Genomic DNA, 23,959 nt, shown 5'->3' on the forward strand with positions numbered 1-23,959 from the left:
TAATCTCAATAGATGCAAGTCTTACAGGTTGGGGAGCTGTGTGGGGGTCTCTGACGGCACAAGGAGTTTGGGAACCTCAGGAGGTGAGATTACCGATCAATATTTTGGAACTCCGTGCAATTTTCAGAGCTCTTCAGTCTTGGCCTCTTCTGAAGAGAGAGTCGTTCATTTGTTTTCAGACAGACAATGTCACAACTGTGGCATACATCAATCATCAAGGAGGGACTCACAGTCCTCTGGCTATGAAAGAAGTATCTCGAATTCTGGTTTGGGCGGAATCCAGCTCCTGTCTAATCTCTGCGGTTCATATCCCAGGTATAGACAATTGGGAAGCGGATTATCTCAGTCGCCAAACGTTGCATCCGGGCGAATGGTCTCTTCACCCAGAGGTATTTCTTCAGATAGGTTCAAATGTGGGAACTCCCAGAAATAGATCTGATGGCTTCTCATCTAAACAAGAAACTTCCCAGGTATCTGTCCAGATCCCGGGATCCTCAGGCGGAGGCAGTGGATGCATTATCATTTCCTTGGAAGTATCATCCTGCCTATATCTTTCCGCCTCTAGTTCTTCTTCCAAGAGTAATCTCCAAGATTCTGAAGGTATGCTCGTTTGTTCTGCTGGTAGCTCCAGCATGGCCTCACAGGTTTTGGTTTGCGGATCTTGTCCGGATGGCCTCTTGCCAGCCGTGGACTCTTCCGTTAAGACCAGACCTTCTGTCGCAAGGTCCTTTCTTCCATCAGGATCTCAAATCCTTAAATTTAAAGGTATGGAGATTGAACTCTTGATTCTTGGTCAAAGAGGTTTCTCTGACTCTGTGATTAATACTATGTTACAGGCTCGTAAATCTGTATCTAGAGAGATATATTATAGAGTCTGGAAGACTTATATTTCTTGGTGTCTTTCTCATCATTTTTCCTGGCATTCTTTTAGAATTCCGAGAATTTTACAGTTTCTTCAGGATTGTTTGGATAAAGGTTTGTCCGCAAGTTCCTTGAAAGGACAAATCTCTGCTCTTTCTGTTCTTTTTCACAGAAAGATTGCTAATCTTCCTGATATTCATTGTTTTGTACAAGCTTTGGTTCGTATAAAACCTGTCATTAAGTCTATTTCTCCTCCTTGGAGTTTGAATTTGGTTCTGAGGGCTCTTCAAGCTCCTCCTTTTGAACCCATGCATTCATTGGACATTAAATTACTTTCTTGGAAAGTTTTGTTCCTTTTGGCCATCTCTTCTGCCAGAAGAGTCTCTGAATTATCTGCTCTTTCTTGTGAGTCTCCTTTTCTGATTTTTCATCAGGATAAGGCGGTGTTGCGAACTTCTTTTCAATTTTTACCTAAGGTTGTGAATTCCAACAACATTAGTAGAGAAATTGTGGTTCCTTCATTATGTCCTAATCCTAAGAATTCTAAGGAGAAATCGTTGCATTCTTTGGATGTTGTTAGAGCTTTGAAATATTATGTTGAGGATACTAAGTCTTTCCGAAAGACTTCTAGTCTATTTGTCATCTTTTCCGGTTCTAGAAAAGGTCAGAAAGCTTCTGCCATTTCTTTGGCATCTTGGTTGAAATCCTTAATTCACCATGCTTATGTCGAGTCGGGTAAAACTCCGCCTCAAAGGATTACAGCTCATTCTACTAGGTCAGTTTCTACTTCCTGGGCGTTTAGGAATGAGGCTTCGGTTGATCAGATTTGCAAAGCAGCAACTTGGTCCTCTTTGCATACTTTTACTAAATTCTACCATTTTGATGTGTTTTCTTCTTCTGAAGCAGTTTTTGGTAGAAAAGTACTTCAGGCAGCGGTTTCAGTTTGAATCTTCTGCTTATGTTTTCATTAAACTTTATTTTGGGTGTGGATTATTTTCAGCAGGAATTGGCTGTCTTTATTTTATCCCTCCCTCTCTAGTGACTCTTGCGTGGAAAGATCCACATCTTGGGTAGTCATTATCCCATACGTCACTAGCTCATGGACTCTTGCTAATTACATGAAAGAAAACATAATTTATGTAAGAACTTACCTGATAAATTAATTTCTTTCATATTAGCAAGAGTCCATGAGGCCCACCCTTTTTGGTGGTTATGATTCTTTTGTATAAAGCACAACTATTCCAATTCCTTATTTTATATGCTTTCGCACTTTTTTTTTTATCACCCCACTTCTTGGCTATTCGTTAAACTGATTTGTGGGTGTGGTGAGGGGTGTATTTATAGGCATTTTGAGGTTTGGGAAACTTTGCCCCTCCTGGTAGGAATGTATATCCCATACGTCACTAGCTCATGGACTCTTGCTAATATGAAAGAAATTAATTTATCAGGTAAGTTCTTACATAAATTATGTTTTTCTAAGTCGTCAGACTTTTCCTCCGGGGGAGTGGGAGCTCCATCCGGAGATGTTTGCAGAATTGATTCATCAATGGGGCACACCAGAATTGGATCTGATGGCATCTCGTCAGAATGCCAAACTTCCTTGTTACTGGTCCAGATCAAGGGATCCTCAAGCAGTACTGATAGATACTCTAGCAGTACCGTGGTCGTTTAACCTGGCTTATGTGTTTCCTACTTTTCCTCTCCTACCTCGTCTGATTGCCAGAATCAAACAGGAGAGGGCTTCGGTAATCTTGATAGCGCCTGCGTGGCCATGCAGGACTTTTTATGCAGACCTGGTGGAAATGTCATCTCTGCCACCGTGGAAACTTCCCCTGAGACAGGACCTTCTCATTCAGGGTCCGTTCCAACATCCAAATCTAGTTTCTCTGCAGCTGACTGCCTGGAGATTGAACGCTTGCTTTTATCTAAGTGGGGATTCTCTGAGTCGGTCATTGATACCTTGATTCAGGCTTGGAAGCCTGTCACTAGGAAAATTTATCATAAGATATGGCGTAAATATCTTTATTGGTGCGAATCCAAAGGCTACGTAAGATCAGGATTCCTAGAATTTTGTCCTTTCTCCAAGAAGGATTGGAGAAGGAGTTATCAGCTAGTTCCTTAAAGAGACAGATTTCTGCTTTGTCAATCTTACTACACAAGCGTCTGGCAGATGTCCCAGACGTTCAGTCGTTTTGTCAGGCTTTGGTTAGAATTAAGCCTGTGTTTAAACCTGTTGCTCCGCCATGGAGCTTGAATTTAGTTCTAAATGTTCTTCAAAGGGTTCTGTTTGAACCCATGCATTCCATAGATATTAAACTTCTATCTTGGAAAGTTCTGTTTTTAGTTGCTATTTCTTCTGCTTGAAGAGTTTCTGAGCTATCTGCGTTACAATGCGACTCGCCTTATCTTATATTCCATTCTGATAAGGTGGTTTTGCGTACCAAACCTGGATTCCTTCCTAAGGTTGTTTCAAATTAAGAATATTATCAGGAAATTGTTGTTCCTTCTCTGTGTCCTAACCCTTCTTCTAAGAAGGAGCGTCTGTTACATAACTTGGACGTGGTTCGTGCCTTGAAGTTTTACTTGCAAGCGACCAAGGATTTCCGTCAAACATCTTCTCTGTTTGTTGTCTATTCTGGAAAGCATAGAGGTCAAAAAGCTACTGCTACCTCTCTTTCTTTTTGGCTGAAAAGCATCATCCGTTTGGCATACGAGACTGCTGGACAGCAGCCTCCTTAAAAAATTATAGCTCATTCTACTAGAGCGGTGGCTTCCACTTGGGCTTTTAAAAACGATGCTTCTGTTGAACAGATTTGTAAGGCTGCGACTTGGTCTTCCCTTCATACCTTTTCCAAATTTTCCAAATTTGATACTTTTGCTTCTTCAGAGGCTATTTTTGGGAGAAAAGCTCTTCAAGCAGTGGTGCCTTCTTCTTAGGTATCTGTCTTGTCCCTCCCATTCATCCATGTTCTGTAGCTTTGGTATTGTATCCCACAAGTAAAGGATGAATCTGTGGACTCGTCGTATCTTATATAAGAAAAGGAAATTTATGCTTACCTGATAAATTGATTTCTTCTATGATACGAAGAGTCCACGGCCCGCCCTGTCAATTTAAGACAGATTATATTTTTTTGGTTTAAAACTTCAGTCACCTCTGCAACTTTTAGTTTCTCCTTTTTCTTCCTATACCTTCGGTCGAATAACTGTGGGGTGGAGTCAAGGGAGGAGCTATATGGACAGCTCTGCTGTGATGCTCTTTGCCACTTCCTGTTGGCAGGAGGATAATATCCCACAAGTAAATGATGAATCCGTGGACTGGTCATATCATAGAAGAAATCAATTTATCAGGTAAGCATAAATTTCCTTTTTTATTTTATCCCTCCCTCTCTAGTGACTCTTGTGTAGAGTTCCACATCTTGGGTATTTTTATCCCATACGTCACTAGCTCATGGATTCTTGCCAATATGAAAGAAATTAATTGATCAGGTAAGTTCTTACATAAATTGTTTTTTGGTTTAGAACCTGGTTAGCGTTTCCGGATTTGTGTCTAAATGTAGCCATCCAATCAGCAAGTGCTACCCAGGTACTGAACCAAAATGGGCCGGCTCCTAAGCTTACTTTCCAGCTTTTTAAAATAGATACCAAGAGAACAAAGAAAAATTGATAACAGGAGTAAATTAGAAAGTTGCGTAAAATTGCATTCTCTATCAGATTTATGAACGTTTATTTTTGACTAGACTATACCTTTAAGTTAAAATTCTAGGAGCCAGTGGCTCCCTGGCTCCTGGAGTTTTTAAGCCCTGCACTAGGGAACACATCAGAACATTGGTGAGCAAATTTGGCAATGCTGTTAAACAAAATAAAATACTAAAATGCAAAATAAATGTCATTACTCAGTACTGTACATGTTAATTCACATATGGCAGAAATATAAATAATTGTTCTTAGTCCCTCAATTTTTTTTCTGACTATTTATTGCATTGATGAAAGGGACAGTAAACGTTCAGATTTGTATATAAAATATTTCTTTATGCATAATGAAACTACTTTGCAATATATGTCATGACTTATTTTGCCCCCCTTTAATGTAATTTCTAATATTCAAAGCTTGAAATGCTCCTTTGCCACTGGCTAGCCACTGGCTAGCCAAATAAGACAAAGGGTGGGTGAAGTTTGGCTATTAAAAAATGATTGAAGATAAAAGAATGTTAAGTAAAGGGACAGTTTACTCAAAACAATTCTCCTCTTTAATTTGTTCCCACTTTACCTGCTGGAGTGTATTAAATTGTTTCCAAGTATTTCCTTTACCCTTATACTGGCATTTGAAATAGTTCATTTAGCCTGTGGTTTCCCCACCTATTCTGAAAGTTTCTTGCCTTAGGGCCAAGCTAAAGATAAGCTGTGTAAACACAACCATCAGAAGAAATGACACTCCCAGTGGGGTATAGAAGATATAAGGTAATAGAAAGTAAATTTCTTTCATTTAGGTGGCAAGAGTCCATGAGCTAGTGACGTATGGGATATACATTCCTACCAGGAGGGGGCAAAGTTTCCCAAACCTCAAAATGCCATTGTTCTCTCCAAGTATTGGTCTTTGGTTTACGGACAGATATAAGATAAAGCAACAGGTATATATACACAACGTGGTAATGAGATCTGATTATACCTACAAGCTCAACCCATTTTATTAGGTTGTGGCTTCAAAACGCAAAATCAGCTTTTCTATATACACAAATAAACCTTTAAAAGAAAATGCAGTTAGTACAGTATACTGTCCCTTTTAATTTGTTTTAAAATCTTCAAGACTTGGCTGATATGTTATTCTTTGGCAGCACAACAGAAATATATTATAATTACAAGATGTTTGCTATCCATTTAAAGTGACATTTCCCACCTTGTAATTACAATACATTTCTTTGTTTCGTATAGGTGTCAAGATTCCACAAGCTGTTACGTATGTGGTATGCATTCCTACCAGGAGGAGGCAAAGTTTCCCAAACCTCAAAAGCCTATAAATACCCCTCCCTCACACATACCTCAGTTTTAAACTTTGCCTCCTTAAGAGGTGGTTGAAGCATGATCTGCTTTATTTCTTCAGTTAATTTATTTTGTGTTGCTGTAGAATATATATGTGCATTTGGATCTTTCGTGAAAAGTAGGCAGCCACTTGTGCCTTTCGTCTCTTTTCGCAGCTGGATTTGTTCTTGTGAAAGATTACCATGCCAAGGCTTGGATTTGCACAGATCTTTGTGTAATGATCTTTCACAAGAAGGAAACAGTTTTCAGAGCTACATTACACCAACAGTGGCAAACTAGAGTTGTTTTATTACGTGCAAGTTAACATTGCATATAAAAATCTCACGTTGTTTACTGTTCATATTACTATCTTGTTACCATGTATTTACTGAAGCCTCATCTCAATCATAGAGATAAAGTTTTAAAAAGAACGAACAGAATTTCCCCATGGATGAGTCACCTCAGTCTCTTACTGTCTACTTTATCTATGTTTGCTTAGAAAGGGCCTTTTTTAGTCCAGCAATCCAGATTTAGTTGTTTAGACATGTCCTATGATGCTAGACTTGCTGAAGCCGGAATGCAAATTTGAGAAACTTTATACCATTAATGAGTCTTCAAACAAAAAAATAAATACAATTTTACCAGACAGTTTGCAAGTTTCTCTCCCCAGACATCATTGTTTACCTCTGGTATGTGTGGCTTTTTGCCATGTTTCTGTTTACCTTTTTTGTGCGGTATCATTGTTACGTTTTGTTATTTATAAGACTGCTACTTTTTCATTGTTTACTTTGCATCTGTGAAGTCATTGAGAAATATAAAAATAACAATTTTTTAGGTGATTCAACTGATGGAGACACTAAAGGTCAAACAATGTACACTGGCTTGTTTAAAATCCCAGGACAGGAATGAATAAGACCATATACTACCCTTTGCTATCAGACTTCCGTAGACATTATTCCTGCACACAAAACAGGACTATCAGGGACCCTTTATGTAAGGGGAAGCATAAAAGGGCCAAGATGCCCAGGGTTTTAGTAAGAAATTAATTTGTAAATGTTTTTATTTTTTCAGTATTCCTAGACGTTCTTGGTCCATTGTAAGCACACATGACTTATTAATAAACAATTGTTCTAATCAAACCAACTTCAGTAGAGATTTACCTGTTCTTAAACACAAAGTAGTAATTCTACAATAGTTTTTTTCCCAAATTCTAAAGAGATATGAAACCCAGAATTATTCATTCACGATTCAGATAGAGCATACAATTTTAAACAAATTTCTAATTTACGTCTATTATCAAAATTTCTTTCTCTTTATATCTTTTGTTGAGAAGCAGGGATGTATGCTTAGGAGTATGCACATGTCCGGAGCACTATATAATAGAGATGTGCAGTTTTGTTCAACATGGAATTCGGAAGTAGGAGGCTGGGCAAATTCAGACCTTATTGTGTGCTTCACTTGCAGAAGAGGATATTCGGCACCGAAAAAAAGAGCCAAATACTGAAAACAGACTCCTACTTCCACATTCTGCAGTGAGCGAAACTGCCAAATGCTCATCTCTACTATACAACAGTTTGTTATAAATGAATGTTATCCATTTGCAAGAGCCCTAGATGGCAGCACTATTTCCTGCTATGTAGTAGATCAATACTTTGGGTTGTCTACTAAAAAATATATACATGTCAAGGGATAGTCAGGGATTCCTGACAGATATCAGTGTTGCAATGCTTCCCCCCCCCCAAAAAAAAAAATTAGCGATAGTTGCAAAGTGGAAATAGCAGTGTGCTACTTGTACTTATTGCCCTATAACTTGCAAAACAAAATAAAGCAAAGAACATGTAAACATTGGGTATTTCTAAACTCAGGACAAAATTTAGAAACTATTTAGCATGGGTGTTTTTTGGTGGTTGTAGATGTGTAACAGATTTTGGGGGTCAAAGTTAGAAAAAGTGTGTTTTTTTCATTTTTATTAGAGTAAATTATAAGATATGATGAAAATATTTGTATCTTTAGAAAGTCCATTTAAACGGTATATAATATGTGTGGGTACAGTAAATGAGTAAGAGGAAAATTACAGCTAAACACAAACACTGCAGAAATGTAAAATTAACCCTGGTCCTTAAGAGTAAGAAAATTGAAAAATGGTCTGGTCTCTAAGGGGTTAATTTACTGTTTTGTCCCTCTAGTTCAAGTAAATCTTTTTTAGGGCTCATATACTGAAACTGTACATCTCAAATGCACAGAAATTAAATCAGAAATAAAAGACTGACATAAATACCTAGACTGATTTAGATTCCAGCTCAGCGTGCATTCACTATAAATATTATTTCAGTATGTAATGAAAACAAACTGTATATAGAAGGTATTTCCTTCTGGTGATAAAAACAAATGCAGTTTAAACCGTTATTTTGACCTGATCTGTAGATGCTACCAAGCTGTTTTTGCTCTACCTCAATCTAAAAATCCTTATGTGGTCATAATGACAATATAGCACATTTTTCTGTCTTTAGAACATACAAAGTACCTAATAAACTGATTTACTTAAAATGTTCAAGGTTTGCAATAACTCCCAATTGTGACTGTATCAACTTGCAGTAAATGTGTATCTATTTATGGTTCTAAGCATTAGAAAATCAGATTGTTCTTTTGAATTCATATGGCCACATTATTGTACAACTGTGATAGAAAATCTTTGACGGGTTTCTAAAGGGTGTGCGGTGGGCTTCATTAATATTCTTGATGGTTTGTAAACTCTCATATTGGGGTAGTAGTGGAGTACTCAATCTTACCAACATACGTACAACTGCTGCAAATCTTAGTGCTTAGTCATATTTCCTGATTGTGTGTAACATTGTGTAGCTGTAAGATATCACCAGGACCTTTTTACTTTCAATGGTCAATCCTAGCATTTCACAAACGCTAGGATTGACTTTCACTTAAATAAAGGGGACTTTCATTTATGAAGTATAACATACTTCATGCAAAAAAAACTTTACTTGTTTCAAGTGTTCGCCGTTCTGAGCTGCTAAGGCAGCCCACGGCAGAATGCTGTTTTGCTTGAGAGGTGACGTTTTCACCTCTTAGCCAATAGCTGTGCGGTAAATCTGGCTTGTCTCCCTGTGGCGCCGGATTTCTTGCAAGTTGCTAAGAGGAAATGTCACCTCCTTAGCACAGGGGTCGACAAATCTGTTTAAAACTTCCAGGCCTCCTGGGTTTGTCAAGCCGTCTTACCAAAACAACATTTGGCCGTGGGCTGCCTGAGCAGCTCAGAGCGGCGAACGCTTGAAACAAATAAAAGCGCTTTCTGCATGAAGAATGTTATACAAGACATTTTTATGTTGTGATTGAAGTACAGTTCTATTTGCTTTTTTTTAAAAAAATTATTTTGAGAAAATTTTGTTTGTTAGTTTTATCAGCCACTAATATTATTTAAAGGGACAGTAAACAGCTTACGATTTTAATATAAAAAGTTTAGTCATTCATAGGTAATAAAAGTATATTGCAATGTTTATTTATTTTCCCCCTTTTTATGTAATTTATCTGTAAAAATTGTGGATTTTTTTCCCCTCAGAACTTGAAATGCATCCTGCTGAATTAGCCTTGCTACATATATTTTCTAATTAGCATTAGAAGATAACTACAAAACGACTAATATAATTACCATTTGTTGGCTTCTTCAAATAAGGGAAGTGGTGCGTGGAGTTTGGCTATTGAAAAACATATGCAGCAAGCAAGATGTTAATTTTTTTTAAACACTGAAGACTTGACTGATATGCTATTTTATAGCAAGACAACAGACATGTCTTGTAATTACCAGGTGTTTACTGTTCCTTTGAAGGCTGTGCTATGTAAGAATAAGGGAAGTTAGACGAGACAAAGGCATATTTTTTTTCTAAACCAATGCCTTCCATGGATATTAGATATAAAGTTTGTAAGCTCCTGTTGCTTCTAACAAAATAAGCAAAGTTTACTTTGTGACAAAGCGCTTGGGCTTTATCATTAAGGAAACTGCACTACTCTCTGAAGCTGCTACTACTTTGTTATAATGAATTTTGTAAATGCCAACTTCAGACTAGGTCTGCAGCATAATGTGTTGTATTACTCGGCTGCTGAAATGAGCATGATCTGTTCCGTTTCAGGTATAATGCCAGCTCCTGAGCAGACACCTTTAATAGAGGAGGGGATGCAGAAAATCACTAATGAAGCGCCCACTAGTTCCAATATGGAGCCTGAAACTACTGCAACAAACATTTTGGCATCCGTAAAAGAACAGGTAATTTATTATACCTTTTCCATTGTATTCTATTGGATAGACTATGTAGCTTGAATACCTCACACACAATATTTATTTTACATGATCCAGCCATTCTGTATCTGAAATTAGTACCAATAAATTGTTACTTTTTTATTAGACTGTAACATAGCAAATGTAATATTGTGAAGCTCTATTGCTATGCAGTGGTTAAGGTTTTCCTAACCCTGAACGTTATACATAAAAGTTAACACAAGATCCTGTGGTACATGAGCAGTAAGTCTTGGTAGTTTTGCTAGTTTATGTGCAGTGAATGTACTATTCATGTGAACCATCATATAACTGCCATATAATCTTATGGTTTTTTTCCAGGTTTTGTGAAGATAATCATTTACTTTATTTTGCTTAGCACAAATAGCATTGTTTCTGTGTGCGTCTCTGGTTTCCTTTTTTGTGGCACTTTGATTATTGTATTAAACAACATTATTTTTTCTACACACACACATATCGAGAGAAAAAAAGGGTATTTTGAAGTTGGCAGGAAGTACAACTGGGTCAGATTGCTCACTGAGTGATAAGATGAACAAGTTCTCTATACAAACCTTAAAGGATTACTTTCTGTTATAATTTTTAAGCTAAACAACTAGCATATTAAAGTTAATAAACATTAATTAAAACCTACTGACCTATGTTTTCTCCAAAACTAAGTTTCATAACGTTCTAAAAGTTATATCTTTTATTCACCGATGTCACTTTATCCTGCCCACTATTTTCAGCACTGAGTGTTCAAAATACTTAAACCAATAACTTTGTATTTAAAGCGCCATTTTGAAACCTAGGTATTGTAAGCGGATTGGTACAGAGCAAAGGATAACCACGGAGTGGGTTTGGAAAACAATTAAATTTGCAGTCAAGATTTCTGATATACGGTAGAGAGATGTTAATGAAATGCTATTGATAAAAAGCGTATTTGGGGTAGTTAGTAACAGGCATAGAAAATATTTACTTACAGTGGCCCTTTAAAGTATCCTGTATCTAGACTTGACTTAATGCACAAATAATCAGTTCTCATTTACTTTTTCTATTTTCCAGACTTCTGCATTCCTTACTTTTTTAATGTAAGTGGTTATCATGGCTAGCCAAGCTAATAGCATGTGAGACCTCTCATTCTAGGACAATGAACACAATTTGAACCCTTAAAGGGACAGTCAACTAAAAAATGTTTATTGTTTAAAAAGATAGATAATCCCTTCATTAATCATTCCCAGTTTTGCATAGCCAACATGGTTATATTAATACACATTTTATATCTGTGATTACCTTGTGTCTTTTTTATTTTGACAGCGCCCTGTCACATGGCTATGTATTTATTATTATTTATTGACTTGCATTTTAGCCAATTAGTGCAGTGTCATCCACAACCCACAAGCTTGAGCATGTGTTCTGTATGGCACACATGAATTAGCAGTCTTCTGTTGTGAAAAGCTAATAAAAAAGAATGTGATAAGAAGCTGTCTGTAATGGCTCAGAAACAGGCTGAAATTTAGAGGTTTAAAGGTTATAAAGTATTTTAATATAATTTAATATAACAATGTTGTTTGTGCAAAGCTAGGGAATGGGTAGTAAAGGCGTTATCTTTTTGAACAATAACAATGTTGGTATTGACTGTCACTTTAATTCTAGTTCTTTGCCTGTCAAGATGGGCAGGATTAGGTCCCTTCTTTACCTGTATGTCAGTCTCCTGAGTGCTGGTGAATTATTAAAGGGTTTACCTATTTCTTTCATGTAATTGGCAAGAGTCCATGAGCTAGTGACATATGGGATATACAATCCTACCAGGAGGTGCAAAGTTTCCCAAACCTCAAAATGCCTATAAATACACCCCTCACCACACCCACAATTCAGTTTTTACACACTTTGCCTCCTATGGAGGTGGTGAAGTAAGTTTGTGCTAAGATTTCTACGTTGATATGCGCTTCTCAGCATTGTTGAAGCCCGATTCCTCTCAGAGTACAGCGAATGTCAGAGGGACGTGAAGGGAGTATCACTCATTGAATACGATGATTTCCATAACGGGGATCTATTTCATGGGTTCTCTGTTATCGGTCGTAGAGATTCATCTCCTACCTCCCTTTTCAGATCGACGATATACTCTCAATTTACCATTACCTCTACTGATAACTGTTTCTGTACTGGTTTGGCTATCTGCTATATGTGGATGGGTGTCTTTTGGTAAGTATGTTTTTTTATTATTTAAGGCACCCCAGCTATGGTTTGGCACTTTATGCATTTATATAAAGTTCTAAATATATGTATTGTACTTATATTTGCCATGAGTCAGGTTCATGTATTTCTTTCTGCAGACTGTCAGTTTCATATTTGGGTAATAGAAACATCTTTTAAAGACATTTTTTTCTTACCTGGGGTTTAGTCTTTTTTCAATTGACTACTTCTTGCAAATTGCGGGCGGCATTAGGCCTGCGGGTGCGTCAAATGCTAAACTTTATTGCGTCATTCTTGGTGCGAAAATATTTTTGGCGCGGGAAAATATGTTTATGACGCATCTTCGTCATTTCTGGCGTCATACTTGACGCCGTGACCTTTTACACGGTTGCGTCATTAGTGACGCGAGTGTGTCATTTCCGGTTATTTTTTGGCGCCAAAAAGTTTACGTTACGTTGTGCGTCATACTTGGCGCCAAACTTTTTCATTATTTCAATACCCCATTGATGTTTGCCTCTTGATTTTTTTTCTCTATCAGAGGCCTATGCTATTTGCTTTTTTTCCCATTCCTGAAACTGTCATATAAGGAAATATAGGATAATTTCTCTTGCAAGGTGTATCCAGTCCACAGATTCATCCTTTACTTGTGGGATATTCTCATTCCCTACAGGAAGTGGCAAAGAGAGCACACAGCAGAGCTGTCCATATAGCTCCCCCTCTAGCTCCACCCCCCAGTCATTCTCTTTGCCGGCTCTAAGCACTAGGGTCTCTCTACGGGAGGGTAAAGTGAATGTGGTGTTAGATTTGTAGTTTTATATCTTCAATCAAAAGTTTGTTATTTTTAAATGGTACCGGTTTGTACTATTTACTCTCTAGCAGAAAAGTGATGAAGATTTCTGCTGAGAGGAAAATGATTTAAGCATGTTGTAACTAAAATCCACTGCTGTTCCCACACAGGACTGAGGAGTACCAGAAAACTTCAGTTGGGGGGAACAGTTTGCAGGCTTGACTGCAATGAGGTATGTTCAGTCATTTATTTCTAGACAAGACTGAGATAATGCTAAAAGACTGACAAGATCCCCATGTGGGGAGGGTAAGCTATGTTCTGAGACTTAGTAAAGAATTGAATGCTTACATAACAGGGCTAATTAGGCTGGTTGACACTAATTCAGGGCAATCGATTATTTGTTTAAGAAATACTCGTTGGGGACACTTTTTTAAGCACTTTGGAGTGTTTTCTGGGGTTATTATCCACATGGCTTAAATTTAGTCACTCAGAAGGGATTTTTGTAGGCCTCACAATTCCGTAGTGGAGTGGAAGGGGCCTAATTTCACGCCTTTAGAATTGAAAGACAGTTCATGCTGCTTCACATGGAGGGTCTAGTTGCTGATTGAGGGTCTAAAAGAAGCTTTTTTTCCCCCAAAACTGATCCCTAAGGGCAGGTAGGGCAACAGCAGTAAGCTGTGGCAAGGTGCTGTAGGTGTTTAACCGGTTGCTGGCTTTAGGCTGCTCCGGTTTGGGCATTAAGGGGTTAATCGTTCTGCAACTTGTGGTGCAATCATATTAAAGCCTTAGGTACATACTGTGAAAATTTCAAAAGGATTTCTGCATTTTTCACCGTTTTGTAAAATTGTATGCTCTTTTTATTTCTTAAAGGCACAGTAACGTTTTTTCAAATTGTGTTTTTTATTTGATTAAAGTGTTTTCCAAGCCTGCTTGTGTATGCTACTAGTCTGTTAAACATGTCTGACACTAAGGAAAATCCTTGTTCAATGTGTTTAGAAGCCATGGTGGAACCCACTCTCAGAATGTGTCCCAATTGCACTAATATGTCTATACACTTTAAAGATCATATTGTTGCACTTAAAAGTGTGGCCCTAGATGATTCTCAGACTGAAGGTAATGAGGATAGTCAGTCTACCTCTCCCCATGTGTCACAACCAGTTACGCCCGCGCAAGCGATGCCTAGTACCTCTAGTGCGTCTGCCCCTATTACATTGCAACAACTAGCGACAGTCATGGATGAATCCCTTGCGGCCTTTCTATCCAAACTGCCAGTTTTCCCTGCAAAGCGCGATAGCTCTGTTTTAAGAACAGATTATGAGCAGTCTGAAGCTTTGGTAGGTAGCCTTATCTGATGTGCCCTCACAACGCTCTGAAGTGGGGGTGAGGGATTTGATGTCTGAGGGATAAATTTCAGATTCAGGAAAGTTTTCTCATCAGGCAGAATCAGATTCATTAGCGTTTAAATTTAAATTGGAACACCTCCGCTTATTGCTCAGGGAGGTATTGGCTACTCTGGATGATTGTGACCCTATGGTGGTCCCAGAGAAGTTGTGTAAAATGGACAAGTAACTAGAGGTCCCTGTATACACAGATGCGTTTCCGATCCCGAAGAGGGTTGCGGATATTGTTACTAGGGAGTGGGATAGACCTGGTGTCCCTTCCCCCCCCTATTTTTAAGAAAATGTTCCCCATACCTGACCCCAGGCGGGACTCGTGGCAGACGGTCCCTAAGGTAGAGGGGGCTGTTTCTTCACTTGCTAAACGCACAACCATACCAATTGAAGACAGTTGTGCTTTTAAAGATCCTATGGATAAAAAGTTAGAAGGTTTACTTAAGAAAATTTTTGTTGAACAAGGTTTTCTTCTCCAACCTATTGCCTGCATTATTCCTGTAACTACTGCAGTGGCTTTCTGGTTTGAGGCGAAGACCTCATATGATGAAATTATGGATAGAATTAAGGCTCTAAAGCTGGCTACTTATTTTATCACAGATGCCGCTTTGCAATTAGCTAAGTTAGCGGCAAAAAATTCAGGTTTCGCCATTATGGCGCGCAGTGCGCTTTGGCTCAATTCATGGTCGGCCGATGTGTCATCAAAATCCAAATTATTAAATATCCCTTTCAAAGGAAAGACCCTTTTTGGGCCAGAATTGAAAGAGATTATTTCAGAAATCACCAGGGGAAAGGGCCATGCTCTCCCTCAGGACAAGCCCTTTAAGGCTAAAAACAAAGCTAATTTTCGTTCCTTTCGTAATTTCAGGAGCGGTCCCGGTTCAGCCTCTACAGCTGCAAAGCAAGAGGGTAACGCTTCACAGCCCAACGCAACCTGGAAGCCTTATCAGGGCTGGAACAAGGGTAAACAGGCCAAAAAGCCTGCAGCTGCTACCAAGACAGCATGAAGGGGTAGCCCCCGATCCGGGACCGGATCTAGTAGGGGGCAGACTTTCTCTCTTCGCTCAGGCCTGGGCAAGAGATGTTCACGATCCCTGGGCTTTAGAGATTGTTTCCCAGGGATATCTTCTAGAATTAAAGGACTCCCCTCCAAGGGGAAGGTTCCACATTTCTTGTCGGTCTACAGACCAGACAAAGAAAGAGGCGTTCTTACGCTGTGTAGAAGATCTACATACGATGGGAGTGATATACCCAGTTCCAATTGCAGATCAAGGACTGGGTTTTTACTCAAACCTGTTTGTGGTTCCCAAAAAAGAAGGAACTTTCAGACCAATCCTGGATCTAAAAATTCTAAACAGATTCCTCAGAGTCCCATCATTCAAGATGGAGACCATCCGGACAATCTTACCTATGATCCAGGAAGGTCAATATATGACTACCGTGGATCTAAAGGATGCGTACCTGCATATCCCTATCCACAAAAATCATCAGTTCCTCAGGTTCGCTTTTCTAGACAAGCATTACCAGTTCGTGGCTCTTCCATTCGGTTTAGCCACTACTCCCAGAATTTTCACAAAGGTGCTAGGGTCCCTTCTGGCGGTTCTAAGACCGCGGGGCATAGCAGTAGCGCCTTATTTGGACGACATCTTAATTCAGGCGCCGTCCTTTCACAGAGCCAAGGCTCACACGGAGGTTGTATTGGCCTTTCTAAGGTCTCACGGGTGGAAGGTGAACATCAAAAAGACTTCTCTGTCCCCACTCACAAGGGTTCCCTTCCTAGGAACACTAATAGATTCGGTAGAAATGAAAATATTTCTGACAGAGGTCAGAAAGTTGAAAATTTTAACTACTTGCCGAGTTCTTCATTCCATTTCTCGGCCATCTGTAGCTCAGTGCATGGAGGCAATCGGATTAATGGTAGCGGCAATGGACATAGTCCCTTTTGCTCGGATACATCTCAGACCACTGCAACTATGCATGCTCAATCAGTGGAATGGGGATTATGCAGATTTGTCTCCTCAAATACAGTTGGACCAGGAAACCAGAGTTTCTCTTCTCTGGTGGTTGTCTCAGTATCACCTGTCTCAGGGAATATGTTTCCGCAGACCAGAGTGGATCATTGTAACGACCGACGCCTGGCTGGGGTGCAGTCTGGGACTCCCTGAAAGCTCAAGGCTTATGGTCTCGGGAAGAATCTCTTTTCCCGATAAACATTCGGGAACTGAGGGCGATATTCAACGCGCTTCAGGCATGGCCTCAACTAGCTGTGGCCAAATTCATCAGATTTCAGTCGGACAACATCACGACTGTAGCTTACATCAATTATCAAGGGGGAACAAAGAGTTCCCTAGCGATGAAGGAAGTAACCAAAATAATCAGGTGGGCGGAGGACCACTCCTGCCATCTGTCAGCAATTCACATCCCAGGAGTAGACAACTGGGAGGCGGATTTTCTGAGTCGTCAGACTTTTCACCCGGGGGAGTGGGAACTTCACCCGGAGGTATTTGCCCAGCTGACTCAGCTATGGGGCATTCCAGAGTTGGATCTGATGGCGTCCCATCAGAACACCAAGCTTCCTCTCTAGGGATCCAGGTCCCGGGACCCCAAGGCGGCATTGATAGATGCTCTAGCAGCGCCTTGGTCCTTCAATCTGGCTTATGTTTTTCCACCGTTTCCTCTTCTCCCTCGTCTGATCGCCAGAATCAAGCAGGAGAAGGCGTTGGTGAGTTTGATAGCGCCTGCGTGGCCACGCAGGACTTGGTATGCAGACCTAGTGGACATGTCATCTGCCCCACCATGGACACTGCCGATGAGGCAGGTCCTTCTAATACAGGGTCCGTTCAAGCATCCAAATCTAGTTTCTCTACGTCTGACTGCTTGGAGATTGAACGCTTAATTCTATCAAAGCGTGGTTTCTCTGAGTCAGTTATAGATACTCTGATTCAGGCTAGAAAGCCTGTCACCAGGAAAATCTACCATAAGATATGACGGAAATATCTTTGTTGGTGTGAATCCAAGGGTTACTCATGGAGTAAGATTAGAATTCCCAGGATATTGTCTTTTCTCCAAGACGGATTTTAGAAAGGATTGTCGGCTAGTTCTTTAAAGGGACATATATCTGCTCTGTCTATTCTTTTACACAAACGTCTGGCAGAGGTACCAGACGTTCAAGCGTTTGCTCAGGCTTTAGTCAGAATCAAGCCCGTCTATAAACCTGTGGCTCCGCCATGGAGTCTAAATCTAGTTCTTTCAGTTCTTCAAGGGGTTCCGTTTGAACCTTTACATTCCATAGATATTAAGTTGTTATCTTGGAAAGTTTTTTGTTTTTGGTAGCTATTCAATCAGCCAATCAGATTTTTCTTACTTCCTGATAGAATCCTATCAGCCAATCGAAATTCGGCGGACGCCATCTTGGATGACGTCATTTAAAGGTACCTCATTCGTCGTTCAGTCGTCGGCCTGGATGGATGCTCCGCGGCGGCGGAGCGAAGAAAGAAGATTGAAGATGCCGCCGGAAGAATGCCGCTTGGAGGAAGACGTCGCCGGAGGAAGAATTCTTCTTTGCCGCTTGGAGGAAGACATCGCCGGAGGAAGAATTCTTCTTTGCCGCTTGGAGGAAGACATCGCCCGGATCGGATCAGGAGTTCGGCCCGGTGTGGTGAAGACAAGGTAGGGAGATCTTCAGGGGGGTAGTGTTAGGCTTTTTTAAGGGGGGTTTGGGTGGTTTTAGAATAGGGGTATGTGGGTGGTGGGTTGTAATGGGGGGGGGGGGGATTGTATTTGTTGTATGCAAAAGAGCTGAATTCTTTGGGGCATGCCCCACAAAAGGCCCTTTTAAGGGCTGGTAAGGTAAAGAGCTTTGAAATTTGTTTAATTTAGAATAGGGCAGGGAATTTTTTTTATTTTGGGGGTTTATTATTTTATTAGGGGGCTTAGAATAGGTGTAATTAGCTTAAAAATATTGTAATCTTTTTTTTATTTTTTGTAATTTAGTGTTTTTTTTTTTTTTGTAATTTAGTTTAGTTAATTTAATTGTATTTTTAGATAGATGTTTGTAGTTTATTTAATTTATTGATAGTGTAGGTGTATTTGTAACTTAGGTTAGGATTTATTTTACAGGTAATTGGGTAATTATTTTAACTAGGTAGATATTAAATAGTTAATAACTATTTAATATCTATTATACCTAGTTAAAATAATTAACAATTTACCTGTAAAATAAATATTAACCCTAACATAGCTACAATGTAATTATTAATTATATTGTAGCTATCTTAGGGTTTATTTTATAGGTAAGTATTTAGATTTAAATAGGAATATTTTAGTTTATAAATGAATTAGATTAATATAATATAAATTTAGTTAGGGGTGTTAGGGTTAGATAGAGTTAATATAGTTAATATAAATACTATAGTAACTATATTAACCCTAATATAATTAGGGTTAATATAGTTAATATATATAATGTAATAACTATATTAACTATAATATACTTAGGGTTAATATAGATAATATAGCTGGCGGCGGGGTAGGTAGATTAAATTAGGGGTTAATTATTTTAATAGAGATGGCGGCGGTGTAAGGGGCTTACATTAGGGGTTAATAATTTTAATATAGATGGCGGCGGTGTTAGGGGCTCACTTTAGGGGGTTATAGATATAATATAGCTGGCGGCGGGGTACGGGAGCGGCGGTTTAGGGGTTAATAACTTTATTAGGTTGCGGCGGGGTACGGGAGCGGCGGTTTAGGGGTTAATAGCTTTTTTATTGTTAGGCTAGTGAGGGGGGATAGCGGATAGAGGGTTAGACGTGTCGGGCTATGTTAGGGAGGCGTGTTAGACAGTGCGGGCTATGTTAGGGAGGCGTGTTAGACAGTGCGGGCTATGTTAGGGAGGCGTGTTAGACAGTGCGGGTGTTTTAGACTTTAGTCAGGTTTTATAGGCGCCGGCAGTTTCTAACGTGCCGCAAGTCACTGGCGACGCCAGAAATTTGTACTTGCGCAGATTTCTGGACATCGCTGGTTTGTCAGACTTACGGCACGTTAGCATCTGACGGCGCCATATATGGGATAGCTCGAGTTGCGAGCTGAAACTGCGGGCGACGCCGGTTCCCTCGCTTGCGCCGCAAACTGCGATCTATATCGGATCGCGCCCAAGGTAGTTTTGCGTACTAAACCTGGTTTTCTTCCTAAAGTGGTTTCTATCAAGAAGGAAATTGTTGTTCCTTCTCTGTGTCCCAATTCTTCTTCGAAGAAGGAACGTCTGTTGCACAATCTTGATGTAGTTCGTGCTCTAAAGTTCTATTTGCAAGCAACTAAGGATTTCAGACAAACATCTTCCTTGTTTGTTATCTACTCTGGTAAGAGGAGAGGTCAGAAAGCGACTGCTACCTCTCTTTCCTTTTGGCTGAAAAGCATAATCCGTTTGGCCTATGAGACTGCTGGCCAGCAGCCTCCTGAAAGAATTACTGCTCATTTTACCAGAGCAGTGGCTTCCATATGGGCTTTCAAGAATGAGGCTTCTGTTGAACAGATTTGTAAGGCAGCGACTTGGTCTTCACTGCATACTTTTGCCAAATTTTACAAATTCAATACTTTTGCTTCTTCGGAGGCTATTTTTGGGAGAAAGGTTTTGCAAGCAGTGGTGCCTTCCGTTTAAGGTACCTGTCTTGTTCCCTCCCTTCATCCATGTCCTAAAGCTTTGGTATTGGTATCCCACAAGTAAAGGATGAATCAGTGGACTGGATACACCTTGCAAGAGAAAACAGAATTTATGCTTACCTGATAAATTTCTTTCTCTTGCGGTGTATCCAGTCCACGGCCCGCATTGGCAATTAAGTCAGGTAAAACATTTTTTGTTTAAACTACAGTCACCACTGCACCCTATGGTTTCTCCTTTTTCTTCCTAACCTTTGGTCGAATGACTGGGAGGTGGAGCTAGAGGGGGAGCTATATGGACAGCTCTGCTGTGTGCTCTCTTTGCCACTTCCTGTAGGGAATGAGAATATCCCACAAGTAAAGGATGAATCCCTGGACTGGATACACCGCAAGAGAAAGTAATTTATCAGGTAAGCATAAATTCTGTTTTTGCTTTATATGTTGTTTTTTCTCTTACATTTTGCAAGATGTCTCTATCTGATCCTGCCTCAGAAGTTTCTGCTGGAACATTGCTGCCTGACATCGGTCCTACCAAAGTGCATTTGTTGTAAAATTGTAGAAATTATTTCGCCGAATGTCATTTGTAATAGTTGTCATGATGAACTTTTACATGCAGATAGTGTATCCATCAGTAATAGTACATTGCCAGTTGTAGTTCCTTCAACTTCTGATGTGCATGATATACCTGTAAATTTTAAAGAATTTGTTTCTGATTCTATACTGAAGGCTTTGTCTGCATTTCCACCTTCTAATAAACGTAAAAGGTCTTTTAAAACTTCTCATTTAGTTGATGAAATTTCAAATGACCAACAACATAATTTATCCTCTTCTGATGAGGATCTATCTGATACAGAAGATCCTTCCTCAGACATTGACACTGACAAATCTACTTATTTATTTAAAATAGAGTATATGCGTTCTTTATTAAAAGAAGTGTTAATTATTTTGGATATTGAGGTAACCAGTCCTATTGACGTTCAGTCTAGTAAACGTTTAAATGCTGTTTTTAAACCACCTGTGGTTTCTCCAGGGGTTTTTCCTATTTCTGATATGTTTTCCAGGGAATGGAATAAGCCAGGTACTTCTTTTATTCCTTCAAGGTTTAAAAAATTGTATCCTTTACTAGCAAAATCTATAGAGTTTTGGGAAAAAATCCCCAAAGTGATGGGGCTATTTCTACTCTTGCTAAACGTACCACTATTCCTATGGAAGATAGTACTTCCTTTAAGCATCCTTTAGATAGGATGCTTGAATCTTATCTAAGGAAGGCCTATTTATATTCAGGTCATCTTCTCAGACCTGCAATTTCTTTGGCTGATGTTGCGGCCGCATCAACCTTCTGGTTGGAGAATTTAGCGCAACAGGAATTTGATTCTGACTTATCTAGCATTATTTGCCTATTGCAATATGCTAATCATTTCATTTGTGATGCAATATTTTGATATTATCAAAATTGATGTTAGATCCATATCTTTAGCTTTTTTAGCTAGAAGAGTTTTGTGGCTTAAATCTTGGAATGCTGATATGGCATCTAAATCTAGATTACTATCTCTTTCTTTCCAAGGTAATAATTTATTTGGTTCTCAGTTGGATTCTATTATTTCAACTGTCTCTGGGGGAGTTTTTCTGCCTCAGGATTAAAAACCTAAGGGTAAATCTAAGGCTAACCGTTTTCGTTCTTTTTGTCAGAATAAGGAACAAAAACTCAATCCTCCCCCCAAGGAGTCTGCTTCCAATTGGAAGCCTTCCTCAAATTGGAATAAATCCAAGCCATTTAGGAAACCAATGTCAGCCCCTAAATCCGCATGAAGGTGCAGCCCTCATTCCAGCTCAGCTGGTAGGGGGCAGATTAAGGTTCTTCAAGGATATTTGGATAAAATCTGTCCAAAATCAATGGATTCAGAGCATTGTCTCTCAAGGGTATCGAATAAGATTCCGAGTAAGACCTCCTGTGAGAAGATTTTTTCTCTCTCGTATCCCAGCAAATCCAGTTAAAACTCAGGCTTTCCTGAAGTTTTGTTCAGATCTGGAGTCTTCAGGGGTAATCATGCCAGTTCCTCCTCAGGAACAAGGTTTGGGGTTTTATTCAAATCCATTATACCAAAGAAGGAAAATTTATTCAGACCAGTTCTGGATCTGAAAATTTTTAATCGTTAATTAAGAGTACCAATTTTCAGTTGGTGACTATAAGGACTATTCTGCCTTTTGTTCAGCAGGGACATTATATGTCCACAATAGACTTGCAGGATGCATACCTTCATATTCCGATTCATCCAGAACATTATCAGTTTCTGAGATTCTCTTTTCTAAACAAGCATTACCTATTTGTTGCTCTTCCATTTGGCCTAGCAACATCTCCAAGAATCTTTTCAAAGGTTCTGGGTGCCCTACTCTCTGTAATCAGAGAACAGGGTATTGCGTTGTTACCTTATTTGTACGATATCTTGGTACTAGCTCAGTCTTTGTGTACTGCAGAATCTCACATGAATCAACTAGTGTTGTTTCTTTGGAAACATGGATCAATTTACCAAAAGATTCTTGATTCCTCAGACAAGGGTCACCTTTTTAGGCTTCCAAATAGATTCCGTGTCCATGACTCTGTCTCTAACGGACAAGAGACGTTTAAAATTGGTCGCAGCATGCCGGCACCTTCAGTCTCAGTCATTCCCTTCAGTGGCTATGTGCATGGAAGTTTTAGGTCTCATGACTGTAGCATCGGAAGCGATCCCCTTTGCTCGTTTTCACATGAGACCTCTACAGCTTTGTATGCTGAATCAATGGTGCAGGGATTATACAAATATATCACAATTAATATCCTTGAATCCGAATGTATGACACTCTCTGACATGGTGGATAGATCACCATCGTTTAGTTCAAAGGGCTTCTTTTGTGAGTCTTTCAGGTTGGGGAGCTGTTTGGGGATCTCTGACAGCAATAAGGGGTTTGGAAATCTCAAGAGGCGAGATTACCAATAAATATTTTAGAACTCCATGCAATTCTCAGAGCTCTTCAGTTTTGGCCTCTGCTAAAGAGAGAACCGTTCATTTGTTTTCAGACAGACAATATCACAACATTGGCATATGTCAATCATCAGGGTGGGACTCACAGTCCCCAAGCTATGAAAGAAGTATCTCAGATACTTGTTTGGGCGGAATCCAGTTCTTGTCTAATCTCTGCGGTGCATATCCCAGGTGTAGACAATTGGGAGGTGGATTATCTCAGCCGCCAGACTTTACATCCAGGGGAGTGGTCTCTCCATATAGATGTGTTTTCTCAGATTGTTCAGTTGTGGGGTCTTCCAGAGATAGATCCCATGGCCTCTCATCTAAACAAGAAACTTCCCAGATACCTGTCCAGGTCTAGGGATGTTCAGGCGGAAGCAGTGGATGCACTGACACTTCCTTGGTGTTATCATCCTGCTTACATTTTCCCGCCTCTAGTTCTCCTTCCAAGAGTGATCTCCAAAATCATCATGGAACAATCATTTGTGTTGCTGGTGGCTCCAGCATGGCCACACAGGTTTTGGTATGCGGATCTGGTTCGGATGTCTGGTTGACCGCCTTGGCCACTTCCGTTCGGCCAGACCTACTATCTCAAGGTCCGCTTTTCCATCAGGATCTCAAATCATTAAATTTGAAGGTATGGAAATTGAACCCTTAGTACTAAATCATAGAGGTTTCTCTGACTCTGTGATTAATACTATGTTACAAGCTCGTAAATCTGTTTCTAGAAAGATTTATTATAGAGTTTGGAAGACTTACATTTCATGGTGTT

At 39.6% G+C, this 23,959-nt stretch overlaps 1 protein-coding gene across 6 annotated transcripts in view; it reads left to right on the forward strand.

Annotated features, from left to right (window-relative positions):
* Nucleotides 1-23,959, forward strand: part of PKP4 (plakophilin 4) — a 784,378-nt gene that overhangs the window by 207,872 nt on the left and 552,547 nt on the right. For all 6 annotated transcript variants that reach the window (XM_053698322.1, XM_053698321.1, XM_053698324.1 and 3 more), the window contains exon 2: nt 10,017-10,150. In XM_053698322.1, coding sequence (XP_053554297.1) covers nt 10,022-10,150 — 129 coding nt within the window. In that variant the 5' untranslated portion in view covers nt 10,017-10,021. The remainder of the gene's footprint in view (nt 1-10,016; nt 10,151-23,959) is intronic.

Source organism: Bombina bombina, chromosome 1 (genome assembly GCF_027579735.1).
Source record: "Bombina bombina isolate aBomBom1 chromosome 1, aBomBom1.pri, whole genome shotgun sequence".
Lineage (NCBI taxonomy): Eukaryota > Metazoa > Chordata > Amphibia > Anura > Bombinatoridae > Bombina > Bombina bombina.